At 40.5% G+C, this 18,528-nt stretch overlaps 1 protein-coding gene across 6 annotated transcripts in view; it reads right to left on the bottom strand.

Moving 5' to 3' along the window:
- Window positions 1-11,805, bottom strand: part of Znf800 (zinc finger protein 800) — a 46,330-nt gene extending 34,525 nt beyond the window's left edge. For 3 of the 6 annotated variants that reach the window (XM_036180916.1, XM_036180920.1, XM_036180919.1), the window contains exons 1-3: window positions 11,634-11,805; window positions 10,593-10,715; window positions 5,967-6,062 (exon numbers count right to left, since the gene is read on the bottom strand). In XM_036180916.1, the coding sequence (XP_036036809.1) occupies window positions 5,967-6,062; window positions 10,593-10,653 (157 nt within the window). In that variant the 5' untranslated portion in view covers window positions 10,654-10,715; window positions 11,634-11,805. Of the gene's footprint in view, window positions 1-5,966; window positions 6,063-10,592; window positions 10,716-11,193 lie in introns of all 6 variants that reach the window. The other 3 variants (XM_036180917.1, XM_036180921.1, XM_036180918.1) reach the window with 3 other exon arrangements.
- Between the last annotated feature and the right edge of the window lie 6,723 nt (window positions 11,806-18,528).

Here is an 18,528-nt window from a genome sequence, read left to right as displayed (position 1 = left end):
AAGAGTTTTGATAATGGAATACTGACACATAAATTTATAAGCAGGATTACTTTAAAACTCTATCTACTTGCCGGGCAGTGGTCTTTTTTTTTTAAGATAATATATATATATATATATAAATCTTAATGAATATGTTTTCAGGGTTGAGGCTGAAGAGATAGTTTCAGGGTTGAGAGTACTTGCTGCTCTTCCAAATGACTACTTTCAGTTCCCAGAATCCATGTCAGGTGGCTCACAACAGCCTATAACTCCAGTTCCAGGGGATTGGATGCCCTCTTCTGGACTCCTCAGACACTGCATTCATGTACACAGGTACACACACGTACGTGTACACACACACACACACACACACACACACACACACACATCAAAGAATAGAGCACTCTCTGTTATACACCTTTCACAGACCTTACTTCCATGCTAAGATTATCTAGAATTAAAAATACAGCATCATAAATTCAGTCATGGCTTACACTAACTTCAACTAAAGTTACTTCAATCAGAAAAAAAAAGTAACTTTGAGATGATAAAATCTAGGAAGGCAACGACAAGAACCGTTACACAAAATACTTATTTTTTACCAGCATACCACAAATTAACAATTTATTCTTTCCTGGGGAGGGGACCATGAAGTTCCTTGCATATAGTAGTATAGTATATTCTATATGTACAGAACCTTTTCTCTATAATTTGATATAATACATTTAAGTTTTAACATGTCAATTTCATATTAAAGACTAGTTTTGTTTGAATGATGAACACCTTCCCTCACTTTCCTGTTTCTAATTTAGGGCATTTTACAGTTTTTTTGCCTCTGTAAGATGATTAAGAGTCTAACAGAATATAATCTCAACTAAATCAGTGTAAATAAATACCTAAAAGATATTCAGTAAATATCTAAAGGTATTGTGTGTTTTTTCTTCAAAACTATGTTTTGAAGGGAGTGAGAGAGGAAGGAAGATCAGCCAAATATGTTAAGAAAAAGGAGGGAAGCCTGAGGACATCACATCCCAGGTGTGATCCTACAAGTATTTACTCAGGCATGATAAGACTCCTGGAAAGCATAGAACATAGAAGAGGTAGTACCAGAAGCTAGTATTTAGAGCAAACAGCAGGTTTCAAGTCATCCATCAGGGTTCAGAGTAGAAAATCTAGAGCCACATTTAACTCTACAGTAATTTCAACAACCAAATCTACCCACAAAGCAAAGCTAGACAAGAATGTACATCTGCTACCATTTCTACTGGAGGAAACAAGAATATGCTTATGTATGGATAAAAGTAAGAGGACACAACTAGGCACCAGTAGTCACTTGTGCAAAGGGGTAGGGAAGCTTTCTTTTTGACCGATAAACTGTTATATCCACAATATCAATTCTTCCCCCCGTCCCCCCCAAAAAAAAACAACTTAAATTTTACAAATCAAGCAGTGAGAAATAAATAGATAGCAGAGGTCAGAAAGAATTTTTTTATTTAAAGCCAAGAAACTAGTGCAAAGCAAACACAAACACTGAAATCTAAAACAGTAAGAATGGGTTAAAAAGTGCCCAGCAGGTTGGGAATTTAGCTCACTGGTAGAGCACTTGCCTAGCAAGCACAAGGCCCTGGGTTCGGTCCTCACCCCCCCCCCCCGGGGGGGGGGGATTTATCTGGGGGCTGGAGGGATGGCTCAGAGGTTAAGAGCACTGACTGCTCTTCCAGAGGTCATTCTCTGCTATACAGCAAGTTTGAGGTCAACCTGGGATACATAAGAACCTTCCTCAAAAATGACAAAAAAAATTAATTTGTAACACTTAAAAAACTATATACATAGGGGCTGGAGAGATGGCTCAGTGGTTAAGAGCACTGACTGCTCTTCCAGAGGTCCTGAGTTCAATTCCCAGCACCCACATGGTGGCTCACAACTATCTGTAATGAGATCTGGTACCCTCTTCTGTATATATAATAAATTAATCTTTAAAAAAAACAAAACAACAACAACAAAAAAAACCTGCCCAGCAGTCAATGCAGCACACATGAGCTGGTGAAGATAAGTCAACTCCTTCTCCAGACAGAGGTCTTTGTGGGTTTCCAGTTTGGGTAGGAATTCGTATCAGCTCAGGGACAGGCCAGTGTGGAAGGAAGAAAGTAAGAAACTCAAAGATGGCACAGTAGTTCTTGAAGACCAACATCTGAGCTTGAAGATGAAGGCAGATCCTACAGCACTCCTATCCAACCTGACTTAGCCTGTCACTTACTAAGCAGACTCATGAACTTTACAGTTGTACTGTCAAGTACCTATCGGATACACAGCACTACCAGGATAGTTTTTTTCAACGCAAAGTGTGTGACCTAGATACAGTGGAAAGAGGCTGGAAAGAGATGAGTCACTGAGGGTGTGCTTATAGAAGACTGGGTCAGGGAGGAACTGAATCTCAGGTTAGAATGGACATTAAACCTTAAGTCATTCTCCTAAGGTTTACTTTAGCCTGAAACACCTTTGTCCTACAAAGAGCTGCTTCAATAGACTTTAGATTGACTAGATATGTAAGAGATTATTGTCTTGAGGAAATTAAAATTTCTGACATATGGGACACAATAATGAATTAATTCTCTCTTAATCCAAAATTAATTTCTCTACACAACACTGCATATTTCTAAATCAACTCTAATCTAAATTATAGTTATTTTCAGAATTTTTCTATATTAAAAAATAACTCAATGTGTTAGAGAGATTTTTTAAAAGCACTTTTAGCTAGTTTTATATCAACTGTATGTCAAGTTAGAGTCATCTGAGAAGAGAGCCTCAACTGGAAAAGTCCCCACTAAATTGGTCTCTAGGCCTGTCTGTGGAGCATTTTCCTGATTGGTGACTGATATGGGAGGCCCAGTCTACTGTGGGTGGTGCCACCCTGGGCAGGCGGGCCTGGGTGCTACAAGAAAGAAGGCTGAGTAAGTAAGCCATGGGAAGCAAGCCAGGAAGCAGCATTCCTCCATGGCCTCTGCATCAGCTCCTGTTCCCAGGTTCCTGTCCTGACTTCTTTCAATGAAGGACTGTGATGTAAAAGTATAAGATGAAATAAACCCTTTCCTAACCAAGTTGCTTTTGGTCATAGTGTTTTATCACAGCAATAAAATCTCTAACTAAAACAAACACATTTCAAAAGACACACAAACAGCTGTGGCATGACATCAATTCCAATCACCTATCTCACCGCCCCATCTTTAGCTTATGTAGTAAAAAACTGGTAAACACAGACAACCAATGACTGTAGTGCAGGAAGAAAACACTAATTCCATCTTTAGTTTCCTTCTTAGTGGTTTGAATGAGAACAGCCCCTGTTGTAGAATACTATTTTAAGATGTGTTCGTTTATGCTATGGAACATTTGTTTAATGATGCAAAGCTGTGCTGCATTCTTTTATGATGCATTTGTTTAATTCTGTGAAGCTGTGTTACTGTGCCTGTCTAAAACACCTGATGGTCTAATAAAGAAATGAATGGCCAATAGCCAGGCAGGGGAAAGAATAGGTGGGGCTGGTGGGCAGAGAGAACAAACAGAAGGAGAAATCTGGGAGGAAAAAAGAAGAAACAGCAAGAAAGCAGCAGCGAGAAAAGGAGCCAGCCACAGAGTAAGAGTGAAAGTAAGATTTACAGAAGTAAGAAAGGAAAAGCCCAGAGGCAAAAGATAGATGGGATAATTTAAGATAAGAAAAGCTGGCTAGAAATGAGCCAAGCTAAGCCTGGGCATTCAAAGAAATAGTAAGTCTCCCTGTGTATTTATTTGGGAGGGTGGCAAGCCCTGCAAAAGAGCAAAAACAACCAACAACAGCCCCTATAGGCTCATATACTTGGATGCTTAGTCACCAGGGAGTGGCACTATCTGAAAGGATTAGTATTAGGAAGTGTGACCTTGTTGAAAAATCTGTCACGGGGGTGGGCTTTGAGGTTTCAAAAGCCCAACCCAGGCCCAGTGTATCTCTCTCTCTCTGCCTGTGGACCAGGATGTAGCTCTCAGCTCCTGCTCTAGTATCATGCATACCTCAATTCTCCCTGCCATGATGATAATGAACTAAACCTCTGAAATTGTAAGCCAGCCTTGATAAAGTCTTTTGTAAGAAATGCTATGGTCATGGTGTCTCTTTACAGCAATAGAACACCTTCCAAAATAAAAAAACACACAAACTTTGTAGTATACATAACCTTCTGAAAAGCATTTTATAAGATAAATCATTTATGGAGTAATCATAAAAAAATACAGTAATAAACTAAAGCAGTAAAAAGTAACCTTAACTCTAAATTTTGAATTTTTTAAAAGAAACCAAGTTATACTACTAAATGGGGAAAACTATTATTCTCATTTTCATTACAAAGAACAAAAAAAAATTACCTGTCTTAAAATTGTTAAAACAAACAGAAATGAACTAATATTCTCTTATGCAAGAAATATAAACCACTCCTAACAAATGAAAGTTGTTTATTCATCATAGGCGACTTTGATTTTAGATTATTCTGTTAATCAAGGATGGGTATCAAAAGTAACAACAAATATTCAAAATCAGGTAGACACCTAGCATAAAGATAGGCGTAAGACAGGTACTGTGACACTTCTTGTAGTAAAGACAACAAACATAAAAGCCATGTCTAAGTCTACAAAATGGTTCTTGAAACTCAGAGAAAAAGTTAACCTATTTCTTTGAATCATAAAATAAAGCAAATGTTTATTTCACTTCTCTACAATTTTTTTCTTTAAAAACAATTTATTAATGTATTTTGTTTGTGTGTGCCTGAGTGTGTGTATGTATACATACATACATATATATCACATGTATGAAGTCACCTGCATGAGAAGAGGATGTTGGTTCCCCTGGAATTAAGAGTTACAGGCAGCTATAAACTGTTACATGGATGCAGAAAATTGAATGTGGGTCTTCTGCAAGGATAATAAGCACTCTTAACCACTGAACCAACTCTCCAATCCCTTCCTATACTATTTTAAAACAGACTTCAAGAAACTTATTTTTTTTTAAATAATGATGAGATCCTACTATGCATTAATTAGGTGCCAATTCATTGTATTTATCTGCTTATTGATGCTTGATTGAACAGTGATGTCAGAACATAAATCTATGAAAAATACATAAGGAGTTGTAAGAATCATAGCAATCTATGATCTCACTGATAACACAGGAGTCCTCACTTCTCAATCACTTACATGTAATGCATAACACCTATTCTAAAGCATTGAACTGTAACTACACAAATATAACATAGCCAATTCCTATAAAATCTACAAGAAACAGAAGCTTGGGTTTGGACATGTGGCTGAGAGGTTAAAATCACTCGCTGCTCTTCCAGAGAACCCAGGTTCAATTCCCTAGCACCCACATGGCAGCTCATAACTGTTTATAACTATACTACTCCAAGAATCCAATGCCCTCTTCTGGCTTCTGTGGGCTCCAGACATGCAAGTAGTTCACAGACATACAGGTAGTCAAAACATTCATCTATGTAAAATAAGATTTTAAAGAAAAGGAATAAAAAGTTAATAAACATATCTGAAGATATCAAGGCTAGAACAAGTCTTTTTTTTCTATTCTGTGCTCTAGTGAAGATAATGAAAACTCCAGAGTTTGGCAGGAGGTAAGCCCTTAAAACAGAAATAAGAAATTAATCTATGATATCTCACATAATTTAATACAATTTATACCCAAGTTTATAAAGAACTAAAATAACTGACTGCCTTAAGAATAAGAGCATTTTATCTTAAAATACACTAGATTCCTCTAAACCATAGTAAAAAGAAAATTTTTAATTACTATTTAGTAGGTAGTATTGAATAAAAATTTCCAGACTAGGTCAATATTTATTCATTTGTCTTAAAAACATGACAACTCAAATATACTATAGAGAAAACCAATATACAGGCTTTCTAGATAGTTTTAATTACTGTGTGATATCTGAAAAATATAACTAAAATGTTCATACCTGATCGAAAGCACTCAATTATTTGCTGAATACCAGATTTGGATGTCTGTAGTGGTTGCTGTAACAAAGGAGGATCTCCAGGTTCCAGGATATAAACTACATGGGAGACAAACACATACCCCAACCCACAAAAAAGGGTTATTTAAATCACTTACTATTAAATCAAACAATAGTTTGCCACAATCATGTTAATAATGAGAATTATAAGACAAATGAAGCAATGGAGGGAAGACCTCAATCATTCTCAGCATTAAAGACTCAGTCAAGGCCAGTTGTTAGGGCTAACAGCCAACGCTTACTGCCTTGGCATCAGAATATACTGTTTGCCTTTTTATTCCCCTTATAGAACTACATTTAACAAAAACCCTTAAGGCTATGGTGGCTTAACCATACCCAGTAAACCCTTCCAAAAGCCTTTAAAAAATATATACAATAAAATATTTTTTTAAAAAAATCACCTGGTCAAGCACCCTGGACACTCATGAGAACAAAACTCAAACCCAACTGCCTAAGAAAGAAATAGACAAGTATACAATCATAGGCATCAAGACTTCCATTGAAGTACTGTGTAGTAGCACTGTATTTAATTGAGAGAAACTTCAAATTTCAAAGTCTCTTTATAGGGACCAAACTAAAAGCTATGAAATAGTCACATAATAGCTGAAAAGCACCAGCCAGCTCCACTGTACTGACAACAAAGGGTATAGACTATGACTTATTTACATTAACACATATTTATGCAGATACTGAAATCCATAAATTTAGTTGATATCGGTATGTGTGTAGATGATAAGAGAAAGTTATCTTGGAAGGGTACTGAAAGAATTTAGCAAAGGTTTATCAAGGATGATGTTCACTTTCTGCCTCACATTTCTATTACATCAGAGCATAGAAATTAGGCATTTTAGAAGTAAAGTAAGATAACTTTTCCATTTTAGAAATAAAAATTTTCACTTTCAAATCTAGTAGCATTATTGCCCCCTCCCCTTTGCAAAATTCTCAGATGAGCAGAAAAATGAGATCATGTGACACGAGGCAGCTGAAAAGGACAACTGTGTTTCTGTCACTTGTCAAACTGCAGGCTATAGTGAAGAAAAACTGGCCATTTGATTACTTTTTAAGAACATAATGGCTTACCCAACTAATGCCACCATAACCCAGGGACCATTCTCTCTGTATAGGGGTTGGGGCAGCAAGTTCCCTTCAACTGGATGTGCTACTGCTGCTTTGCATCTTAGGCCTGGAGAGCAACTCCATTTTTGACACAGATTAGCTGAGGCCATGGTGCTATGCATACAGATGCAGCCCTAGACTCTCCCTCACACTTCAAGTACTCAAGTAAGAGAGGAACCTCTTCTCAGGACAGTATCACCTCACCAAATAAAATCTTAAACACTCTACGTACATCAAAAGAATATACACAGACAACTAACTCGGCTGAGGACACTGACAGTAACTGCAGCAGTAAGAAATTTGGGACTCCAGTGCACACTCCTGCATGTCAGTTGTGTGGCTCTTTGCCACTAAGACAGCTAAATGCTCAGATCTCTTCCCCTTGTCTCCAACACGGAGCTAACAAATTACCAAAAAAAAGGAACTTTGTAATTATTAAATAAGATATGAGGAAAATTAATCAAACACAGCCAGGGATATAGCAAGTGCTCAGTAAACATTCCAGCAACATCAGCAATATCATGTACAACTGTTTTCCTTGCACCAAAAACAATCTTTTCACAAAATGTAAGTCAAATTAACCTTTAAGAGAGACAAGAGCAGAGGTTTATTAGCAGTCTGTTAGTGCTGAGTTAGAGGATCGCTTTTCAGTATTTGTATATGATAGCAATTGATAACTATTAAGCATAATTAGCTACAAAGAGAGTGAAAATCTACCAACTGTAGAGAACTAAGGTCTAGCTTTCTAAGGGACAAGAAGCAGAGAATTAGAGAACAGAAAAAGAGAAAGAAAAATAACAAAGACAGTAAAAGAGAGCTCTGAGGAGAAAGAGACTTTGTCAGAGCTCCTCATTTGGGGGTGTGCTCCAGAAAACTTTCTGTAATATGCCACTTCTACTTCCATATGACAATATTCAACTTCAGGATTAGAGCAAAGGTTCTTATCAACCACCTCACAACACTTCCACTAGAGCACACAAACACCCTGAGACAATATTCTAAATAAGCCTCATGTCTTGGCCCTGTCTGTACGGGCACATTTACTTAGCAGACATATCTGTGTAGCTCCCACTGTTAAAATGTACTTTTTCATTTGAAATGTGTTTGCAAATATATGTATATGAATACATCTATATGTATACATGTGTGTGTATACACACACACACACACACACACGCACACGCACACGCACACTTACATATAACATTCTAAAACGTCCTCTTACATAACCTGTTGCTTGTTCCAAGATCAGATGATCAGACCCATCCATGCTATAAACATTTAAAAAATTATCTCCCCCAACAAAAAACACCCAAACCCTCAGAATATTTTACTTTATACTCTTCCAAGAGCACCTATCTATTTTTGTAGTTCTTGCCTGCCTTAAAATAAGCTCCTTAGAGATCTTTCTAATTATGATATCCAGGATTTATTTCCAAAATGCAGAAGGTGAAGGAGCAGTTGGAGAACAGAAAAAGGAATTGTCAGGGAAGGTGAAGAAAAGATGATGGAAAAGAGATTTTCCAAGTACTGATAAATGATTAACTGCATGATGCTTACATCAGATTCCTTGTACCATTGTACTTTTAACTGCTGAAAACTTCTGTTTAAAAAAGTTGTTAAATTGTGTGTGTGTGTGTGTGTGTACTGAGACTTCTAATGCCACCTCTCACTCTAAATTGACCCATTCCATCAAAACAAAATGGTCTCTTCAGGAACGTTCTCATCTGAGGTCTCACCCTCTGTTCGTAATGCAAATGAAGACAGACCACTCAGGAAAGCCCATTCAAGAGTTTCCAAACATCACATCACCATTGCTCCCTGTGAGGACATCTTCATCACCATACTTCTTTCAGATCTGGAAATGTCCTCACTCAGCACAGGCCTTCCCTGAAATAATGACAATGAACTAACCTAAAAGTCAGCAAATGTCTAGCTTTCCACTGAAGTAAATATTCCAAAGTATTTAGTTCTACCTAAGGAAGAAAATATTAATAAGCAGTAACTTTTAATTTTTTAATTAATGGTATTTACTGATTTCTTATTAATGGGAAAGAAAAAATTCAATCCACATTTAAAAATTAAATTCCAGGAAGCATTTTTAAAGGCAGTAAGTCTTTTCAATGCTTAATTAACATAAATCATGTTCAGAAATTACCTTATTTATTTGTTAAATCTATCTCGTCTCACTCAAAAGCTATAAAGAAGCACTGTCTTCTTCACCATTTATATCCCCAATGCCTTGGGTAACATCTGGCACCTAAGAGATGTTCAATAATGACTTGTTGAAGAAATGAATGAGCAAACAGTAACTGCTACTCAACTCCAGAATATGTAAGCAACACATCTTCACCTCAGACACACAAGATGTCAGCACGAAGGGCACTGAAGTTAGATGGGCCAGGAGCTGAATAAAAACTAACTAGAGGCAATTGTTCTATTAGGTTATTACTGATACAACAAAATACAACAGATATAAGGCTGGAGCCAAATAGTTATTGTCATGTTCAGCAATGTTTTCTTAAAAGAAGTTTCTTCCCCTTTACTACTATCATTTTTGCCTTCTCAAAAAATTATTTAAAATAAACTATGGTAAAAACCTAGATACATGAGTGTCATTAAAATATTTCAATTAAAAACAAGCCAAAGTAGAAAAAAACATACCAACTCTAGTAACTTCTAAGTAAAAATGATAAACACTTGTCTTTGAACTAGAATAAAACAGCCTTTATCTGTAGTGACAGTATGTTTTCCATGATGCCCTTTTAAGTTAAGGCCAAAGTTCTAAGAACCATCAATAGCTTACAAGTACAATGTCTATCAAATTAAAATTCACTAATATTCTTCATGAGTCAAAAAGTTTTAATATTATAAATTTAACCGAATCACTTCAACTGAAAATACCTGAAATATACTTAAGTACTCTAAGTAATATGCAATACAATAAATTCTATCCCATTTTAAATGTTTTTAAATTAAAAAAAAAATCCCTTCAAGTGCAATCTTCTTGACCCAAACTAAACATTTGAGGGTTGAGGGGCCGGGGCATACACATTCTCCTAAGGTTTAAAAAAAAACTGCATGGGAAACTTATTTCGGTGATAAGCAATTTTCATAAAGATGAATGCCAGCATTCCACCACCTACCTATCCAGCTTTGCCTTTTCCTTCCCTCTGAAACATTCGGAGAGTGAAGTAAACCACTAACTGAAAGAAAGCCTTGAAAAAGGAAAAGCAGCTGACTGATCTCGTGGAAATGATTGACGGTGACACTTGCAGCACTTTCTCCGGGGGGAATCAAGCAAGGGAGATCTCTAGTTTGTCCAGGCTTTTAGTTTTACGATGGAGAAACAGACCCCGCGTTAGTTAGGAAAGACTTTCTTAGAGACAACACTGAAGACGAAGTGGCTCTGATGGAGGAGAGCAAAGACACTGGGCAAGGAAACGGACTTACCTGGTTCACAGCATCCGTGATGATGGTGGTCGGTTTGACAGTATTTGTCCCTCAAAGGCATTTTTAATGGGTACGACCTATTTATTTTCTCTTCACTGTGAGAAGCTCTTCATTGCGGCTCGGCTGTGGACAGAAGCACAAACCCGTCACCGACCCTGAACTTCCCCGGGGGTGGGTGGCCGCCGCTGCAATCTCCACAGACCTGCCCAGCACGCGCTCCCGGCTCTCCCACCCCGGGGCCCGCACCTTCCGCTCGGAAAAGAAACGGACGCCCGCCCGGGCCTCCCAAGCCTCAAGTCCCCCGCACAGGTTCATCGCCCTACCCGGAAACGCAGCGTCCGGCGCGCAGCGCAGCGCAGCGCAGCGCACGGCCAAGGCCTGGCGGGCTGCGCAGGCGGCTGCGGCCTCGCCGGCCGGGCCTGGCCGGGCTGGGCCGAGCCGAGCCGAGTCGGGCCGGGCCGGCCGGGCGAGCGCGCGGAGAGCGGGGCGCGACCGGAGCCCCTGCGCGGCCGAGGACAAGCTCGCGCCCTCCCGCCACGCACGTGCGTCGGGGTCTCCCCGGAGCAGGTCGGGTCCGCGCCGCCAAGTGCGCCCAACTTACTCAACTCCCGGGGCGGGCGGGCGAGCGGGCGAGCGGGCCGCGGCACCGGCCGGGCGCACGACGCGGCGGAGGGCCCCACCTGGCGCAGCCCCGGCGCACCGCGCGAAGGCGAGCGGGCTGCGGCCCGGCGCGCTCCCAAAGAGTCCCCCGGCGGCGCGGACGCGGAAGCGCCAGAGCTCACCACGTCCCCGGGCCGCGGTGGCGGCTCAAGGCGGCCCTCCGCGCTCCGGGCCGGCGAGCTGGCGGCGCGCGGGCGCAGGCAGTTGACAGGAGGAACCGCCGGGCGCAGCAGCCCAAGGAGCTGGAACCGGAGCGGGCAGGACTGAGGCGCCCCTCGCCAGAGCAACGGCCGCGCCGAGCCCGGCTCCCCTCAGCGCCGCTCCACCTGCAACGGTCCCCCGGGCTTTGGAGAGGGGCGGGGAGCTGCGCGGGTCCCCCACCTGGGGCCTGGCGGGTAGCAGATGCTTCGGGAAACTTTATTGAAGTCAGTCCCGTTCTTCTCTCGGCCGCCCCCTCCCCGGACAGCCCGAGCGACCGCCGTGGAGAGGGTAGGAAGGGGGAAGCAGACAAGTCTCCGGCTGCGACAGGGAGCGACTGACTGACCCCGGACGGAGATGGGGCGAGGGCAGGAAGTGACAAGCTCACGGAGTGGGTGGGGGGAGTGTGGCCGGCACGCCCGGCAGCGCGGCGCGCATGCGCTCGGCGGGCAGCCCCGGTGGGGAGGCGACGCGCGCGCGGGGGCCGGCCTGGGGGGGCGGGCGGGGGAGAGGAGAGGCTGCGGGGCCGGCGGCGCCGCGGGCGGCGGGGTGGATGGCGGGCCTCGCCGGCGCGCGCCCGTGCGTCCTCCCGCCGGCGGCGGCGGCGGCGCCGGCGGCTGCGGAGCCCCGGCCCGAGGCTGCGTGCGTCCGGAGAGGTGTGAGTGAGAGCCGCGGGGCGCGTCCTCCCCCGGGCTGTTCTTGCTCGGGCACCAAACTGTTGCTCGCGCCGCGCGCTTCGGCGGCCGGCCCGAACCAGGCAGCCTTGGGAAGGCGACGCCGAGTAGACTGGATCCGAAAAGGCTGTCAGGTGTTGGCTAGCCAACGGTTGTGGAAAGTGTGCCTTCTGGAACTTGGGAGACAAGAGTCTCCATCAGGCTCCGAGGAGGAGAACCATTGGTAGGAGATTGGTACTCCTGCAGCGTCCTGATGGTGCAAACCTGAAAGTGACTTTGGATCGCTTGGCTAGCACGCACTTTCCTTCCTTGGCCCCAGCCTCCTGCTTGGAAAAATCCCCCCAAGGTTGAAGATGACCATCTTCTGTCAAGTCTGCAAACCTCCAGCTGCTTCTCAGGGCGAGCTGCTGCTGCCCTTAACTTCCCAACTCTGAGAATGGAATTCTTGTCCTTGCTAACTTCAAGTATGCGTCAGGTACTACTGGTCAGGATAGTTTAAGAGCGCCCATTTGCCCTTAATAAGATTAATGAAAACCACAGTTATCTAACTTAAGCTTCCAGTTTGCGAGCTTCTGAAACAGTAAAGTTTAGGAAGGTAGGCTCTGTGTGTTTGGTTTTTGGTTTTGCTAAATCACTCAGCTGTCCTGGAACTCTCTTGAGTAGTCTAGGTTGACCTTCACCTCAGGATTCTCCTGCCTTTGAGCTTTCCTTCTCACCAAGTTGGGGTTGCAGGCTGGCCACCACACTCAGCTCTGTGTTTGTGAAGAAAATCACCAAAATCATTTTGAAAAATCACAAAGTTTATAAACAAATGGAGTTTGTAAACAATTAGTAGGATTGTTAAATAGAATGCTTGCATAGGTCCTGTCCAATTGGAACAGAATAGGATAGAAAAATGATCTGCAGCTTCTACTGTCGAGAAACTAATGGAGATTATAGGTCAATATACTATAAACTGCTGCTTCTATATGATGGTAGTATACAACCTTTAAGACTCGTACTTGGGGTTTAGGAAGATGACATTGTCAGTAAAGTGCTTGCAAGCAAGCAAGAAAACCTGAGTTTGATCCCAGAACCCATATTAGAAGAAATACCGAGGGTCGGGTCGGCGGCAGTGGCACATCCTTTAATCCCAGGAGGCAAAGGCAGGCAGATCTTTTTGAGTTCGAGGCCAGCCTGGGCTACGGGGTAAGTTGCAGGACAGCCAAAGAAAGAAAGCTACACAGAGAAATCCTGTCTCAACAAAAAGAAAAAAATACCACAAGGGTGGAGGGCAGATATGGATGGACTAGGAAATGAGTGTGATTGGGGTAAGGTACATAATGTGAAATTCACAAAGAATCAGTTAAAAAAAAAAAAAAAATACCAAGTCCGTGGTGGCAGTGCACCTGCAATCTCTGTACTAAGGAGACCAATACAGAAGAATCCTGGGGCTTACTGCATAACCAAACAGATGAGGCCTGGGTTCAGTTAGAGACCTGAGAGCAATTGAAGACACACAACATGGACCTTTGTCCTGTTCACACACAATCCATATATCCACATATGCACAAAAATTATCTTGTTCAATATTAGCTGTATGGAACCAAAATTATGTATTTTTAATGTAATGGAGCTATAATTATGGATGCTTTTGTCTGAAGCAGATAAAATTTTAATAAGTTAACAGTCAAAAGGAAAGCTGTTAACTTATCTTACAGTGTTCCGTAAATAGTTAAAATTCCACTCTTTTAGATGGCTATAATTATGTGAAATTATATAAAATAGTAAAACAAAATTAATACAAAAATATACATACCACTCAAAACTGCAATGAAAAAAAAATGAAAGACAAGACTATCAATGTTGGACACAGTTGGGTGGTAAAATTTGAAGTAAAATATTTTTGTTTCAAAGGATATTTTCCTTAATTTTACACAATAAATATTTATCCAATGCATAAAAATAAATACTAAATTTTTCTAAGCCAGGAAAGTATTATGTATGAGAATTTAAATGTTTTCTAGCCAGGTATTAGTTTTAAAACATGTTTTATGGAGGCTGGAGAGATGGCTCAGTGGTTAAGAGCACTGGTTGTTATGCAGAGGACCTGGGTTTGGTTCCCAGCACCCACATGGTGACTCACAACTATAACTCCAATTCCAGAGGATCCAACCCCCTTCTGACCTCCATAAGCACCAGATACATGTGGTTTAAATTACATACATGCTAGCAAACACTCATACACTTATAAATGTTTTTTTAATTTTTAATAGAAATTATCACTTATAAGTGCAGTGTTGCAAATAACTGGTCATGACTAGAAGGTCCTATAATTGCTAAGTAAATTTTTTAAAAATCTGAAAAATACAAATTTGAGATGTAGATAAAAACAGACCCTAAATACTGGGTCATAGAATTTTAAAAATGAAAATAAACTGTAGGAATTGTGTGGTAAACCTTACTTTATACCTAAGAAGACAAAGACCCAGAAATACTAAGTGACCAGTACTAACTGCTTTCCAGACCTGGGTAGCTCCCTACTATCATGACAGTACTAATATCTAAAATGCATTTAGATCTTAGTTTAAATGTTTTTAGTACTAACTCTTAATCCCATCAGCAATCCAATGATGTTTCCCTCTTCCATTCTATAGTGAAACTGAGGTTAAAAAATAAATTTGCAGCTGGCAGGCAGTTGAGCCAACATCTGAAGCAATTTGACATGGGAACTCATGAATGTAGCCACTAGTACTCTTCTATGTTGCCCTTACTGTATCATAGCTGTTTGGGATCCATCATATGCTTTATGAAAGATGAACCAATAGATCCCGCCAGCTTGAAAGGTATGATACTATGTACACAGTGGGCATAGTGATCCAGGGAGGCAAAGGTAAGAGTTCAAGGCCATTCTTGTGTATATGACAATTTGATGCCAGCCTGAGCTACATGAGAACCTGTCTCAAAACAAAACTAGTTTGTACATATATGAAGTCAAAATGGAGTGGCTAAATCACAAGAACTTAGTTGAAATTTCATGGTGCTCTAGAACTTAAAGAAAATTTGGATACCTAGAAATTTCAGCCTACCTTTATAGACAGTGTTCACAAACCATCCCAGGTATGAATGTGACCTATATCCCAGGGGTCCATATGTTGAATACTTTTTCCCAATTTGGTGACACTGGTTAGGGAGGTGTGAAAACTTTGGGACTCGGGGTCCATCTGGAGGAAGATCACTGGAGATGTGACAGTGAAGGTTATATCTGGTTCAGGTCTCTTTCTCTGTTCTTCCTGCCTACCATGAGATGAACAGTTCTGCCATATGCTTTTGCTTGTGATGTTCTGCCTCACTTTGGGTCCCAGAGCCAACAAAGCCAAGAAGTATGAAGTGGGACCTCTGAAAATATGAGCCACAGACCCCCTGCAGTTTAAGTTATCTCAGATATTTGGTCACAGAAATGAGTGGTCTACATAAATTATAACAGCCTTAATTTTTTTTATTTATTTTTTTTTAAGACAGAATCTCACTGGCTCAAACTGGTACTACTTCTTAAAAATCTAGAACTTCATCCTATTGAGTAACCTAAATTTCTATTGTATGGTTTAAAGTTACTCTTTCTTATTCTCAGTGTTAGAGACTAAGACACATTCACACACCTAATTGTTGCATACCAAGCCACCACTGGAGCATCAAGCTATTGTATATGCTCACAATTTGTAGATCAGTAATTTGGGTTAGCCTTGTCTGAGTCACCAAGTTGCTGCTCATCTGGAGGCTTGACTGAATGGATCACATAGCTGGCAACTAGTATGATGACTGGAATCCCTCAGTGTAGCCTTTCATCGTCAAGGTGAGTAGCTTGGACTTCCTCATGCAGTAGCAGCATGCCACACCAGTCCAGTGAGAGCTGTAGGACCTCAGAAGTTCTATAACATCATGTCCACCACATGCTTTTAGTCAAAGCAGGTCAAAAGTCCAGCATACTATGTTACATTCCCACAAGCAATGTATAAGGGTTCCTGTTTCCCACAACCTCAACAGTGTTTGCTGTTGTTTTTAATGATACTCATTTTGATGGGCGAGACAAAACCTCAGCAGTTTGTGTTTCCATAGTGACTGGATATTTAGCATTTCTTCATGTATGGATTCACCATCTTATATTTTGTCAGTTTGTTAACTGGATTATTTGAGCTTGGGGTTTGCTTGTTTGTGTAGTCGAAACATTAGTCCCCTGTCAGCTGTGTAACTGGAAAAGATTTTTCTCCAATTCCGCAGCTGTCTTTTCACTCTGTTCTTTGTTGTATAGAGCTTTTTTAATGCAATCCTATTGTAATTATTCTCTCAGCTTTTGGTCCCTTTTTTGTTTTGTTTTTTTTTTGTTTGTTTGTTTGTTTTCAAGACAGGGTTTCTCTGTGTAGTTTTGGTGCCTGTCCTGGATCTCGCTCTATAGTGTGCCCAGCTTGGCTCCCTTTTCAAACAGTTCTTGTCTATACCTGTATTTGAAGTGTTTTCCTAGAGTAGTTTGATAGTTTCAGTTTTCATATTTTTTAATTTAATTTTGTACATAGTGAAAAATAAGGATTTAGTTTCATTCTTCTATACATAGATAGATATCCAATTTTCCCAGGACCATCTATAGAAATCACTATGGAAGTTCCACAAAATCTAAAATCTTGTGATCCACCTATACCACTCCTGGAAATATATACAAAGGAATATAAGTCAGCATATTATAGAGACATCTGGTCATCAAGTTTCTCATGATAGTGTTCATTATGGCTAAGTTACAGAATCAGCCTAGATATCCATCACCAAGTGGATGAAGAAAATGTGGTACATATATACAATGGAATGTTATTTAGCTGTAAAGAATGAAATGACAGTTTTAGACTAGAGTAAAACTGGAGATCATTACATGAGATAAGCTAGATTTATACAGCTAGCACATGTTTTCTCGTGTGTAGAATCTAGATTTAAATGTATACACAGACAGGGATAGGTATATAGATAGGTGGGTAGGTCTATGGTAGGTAGATGGTAGGTAGGTAGGTAGATAGATAGATAGATAGATAGATAGATAGATAGAACTGAAAATGGACTAAAGTCTAAAGGAAAGGGGACTATGGAAAGAGGATAATGTGTGTGACACAAGCAGAAGATGGAAAGAGGATTGGGTAGGCAATAGGGATGAACAAGGGTAGAGTTTAATAATACGTATTTATGAAAATGCCATTGTGAAACAGTGTTTTCTATGATAACAGTTTACAGAAGATTGAATGCACATCCTCCAGGAAATGACTCTCACACCACTATGATCCTGATCTGCCACTTGAGGACCAATAGTCCTGAGCACCCCCAGGTAGCCCCCACCTCTGCTACAGTTCCACCCCTGCATACCTCCCTCAGGTAATAAATACCACTCACTCCCACTTGGACCCTAGCCCTTGACACCTAAGGACTACCTATAAGACCCTGTGAGCCTTCTACAGACTTCTGAGGATCTGCAATAAAAATCTACCCCTACAGAAGGTTTTCTCTTGTGCTCACAAGCTGCACCTAGCCCTAGCTGAGCTAAGACTACTTGATACCCTATTTGCACATCAACATTGAGTGGCCCCAAGTCTGAAGCAAGCACCATTCAGCTTGCCCACTACCTGACAAAAAAAAAAATCAACAAAAGTAGGATAAATAAACCAAGAAACACTACCAGTGGCCTAACTCCAAAGGCCTAAGTCTCATCACAAAAACACAATATGAATAACTAAGACAATATGTCTGCTTTGAAAAAATAGTACTCTCATAGTAATGTCCCTAAGCAAAGCAAATTAGATGACTCACAATGATTTCAAAATAGCAATTATATAAATATATTCAAGGAACTCATAGAGGATATGATAAATGCTGATGTGGACACAAAGCAACAAAACAAGATATGAAAATAAAATAATTTTTGAAGTGCAAACTAAAATATAACTTGAAAAAATCAGTAAGTTAAATGAAAAACTCAATGAAAAAATTCAATAGAGTGATCCAAGTGGTCAACAGAATATCAGGACTTGAAGAAATAGTAGAGGAATTGGATCACTCATTCAAAGAAAATGTTAAAAAATGAATGGAAAATATAAAAAATCTGGGACACAATAAAAGACCAAATAAACTAATTATATGTGTGTGTATGTATACATATATATGTGTATATATACATATATATATGGAGAAGAACCCCATATTAGGTCAAATGCACAAAATATTTTCAACAAAATCATAGAAAAAAATGGTCTCAAATCTAAAGAGATGCACATCAAGATTTAAAAGGTATACAGGACACCAAATAAAAACTCCACATATAAAATACCCAAAAGACTAAGTGTACAGAACAAAAAGAGCTTTTAAAGCCACAAGAGCTAAAGACCAAGTCACAT

The sequence above is a fragment of the Onychomys torridus genome, chromosome 3, assembly GCF_903995425.1.
Source record: "Onychomys torridus chromosome 3, mOncTor1.1, whole genome shotgun sequence".
Taxonomy (NCBI): Eukaryota; Metazoa; Chordata; class Mammalia; order Rodentia; family Cricetidae; genus Onychomys; species Onychomys torridus.
The sequence above is the reverse complement of the archived record's forward strand: the minus strand, read 5'-3'. Positions and strand labels throughout refer to the sequence as shown.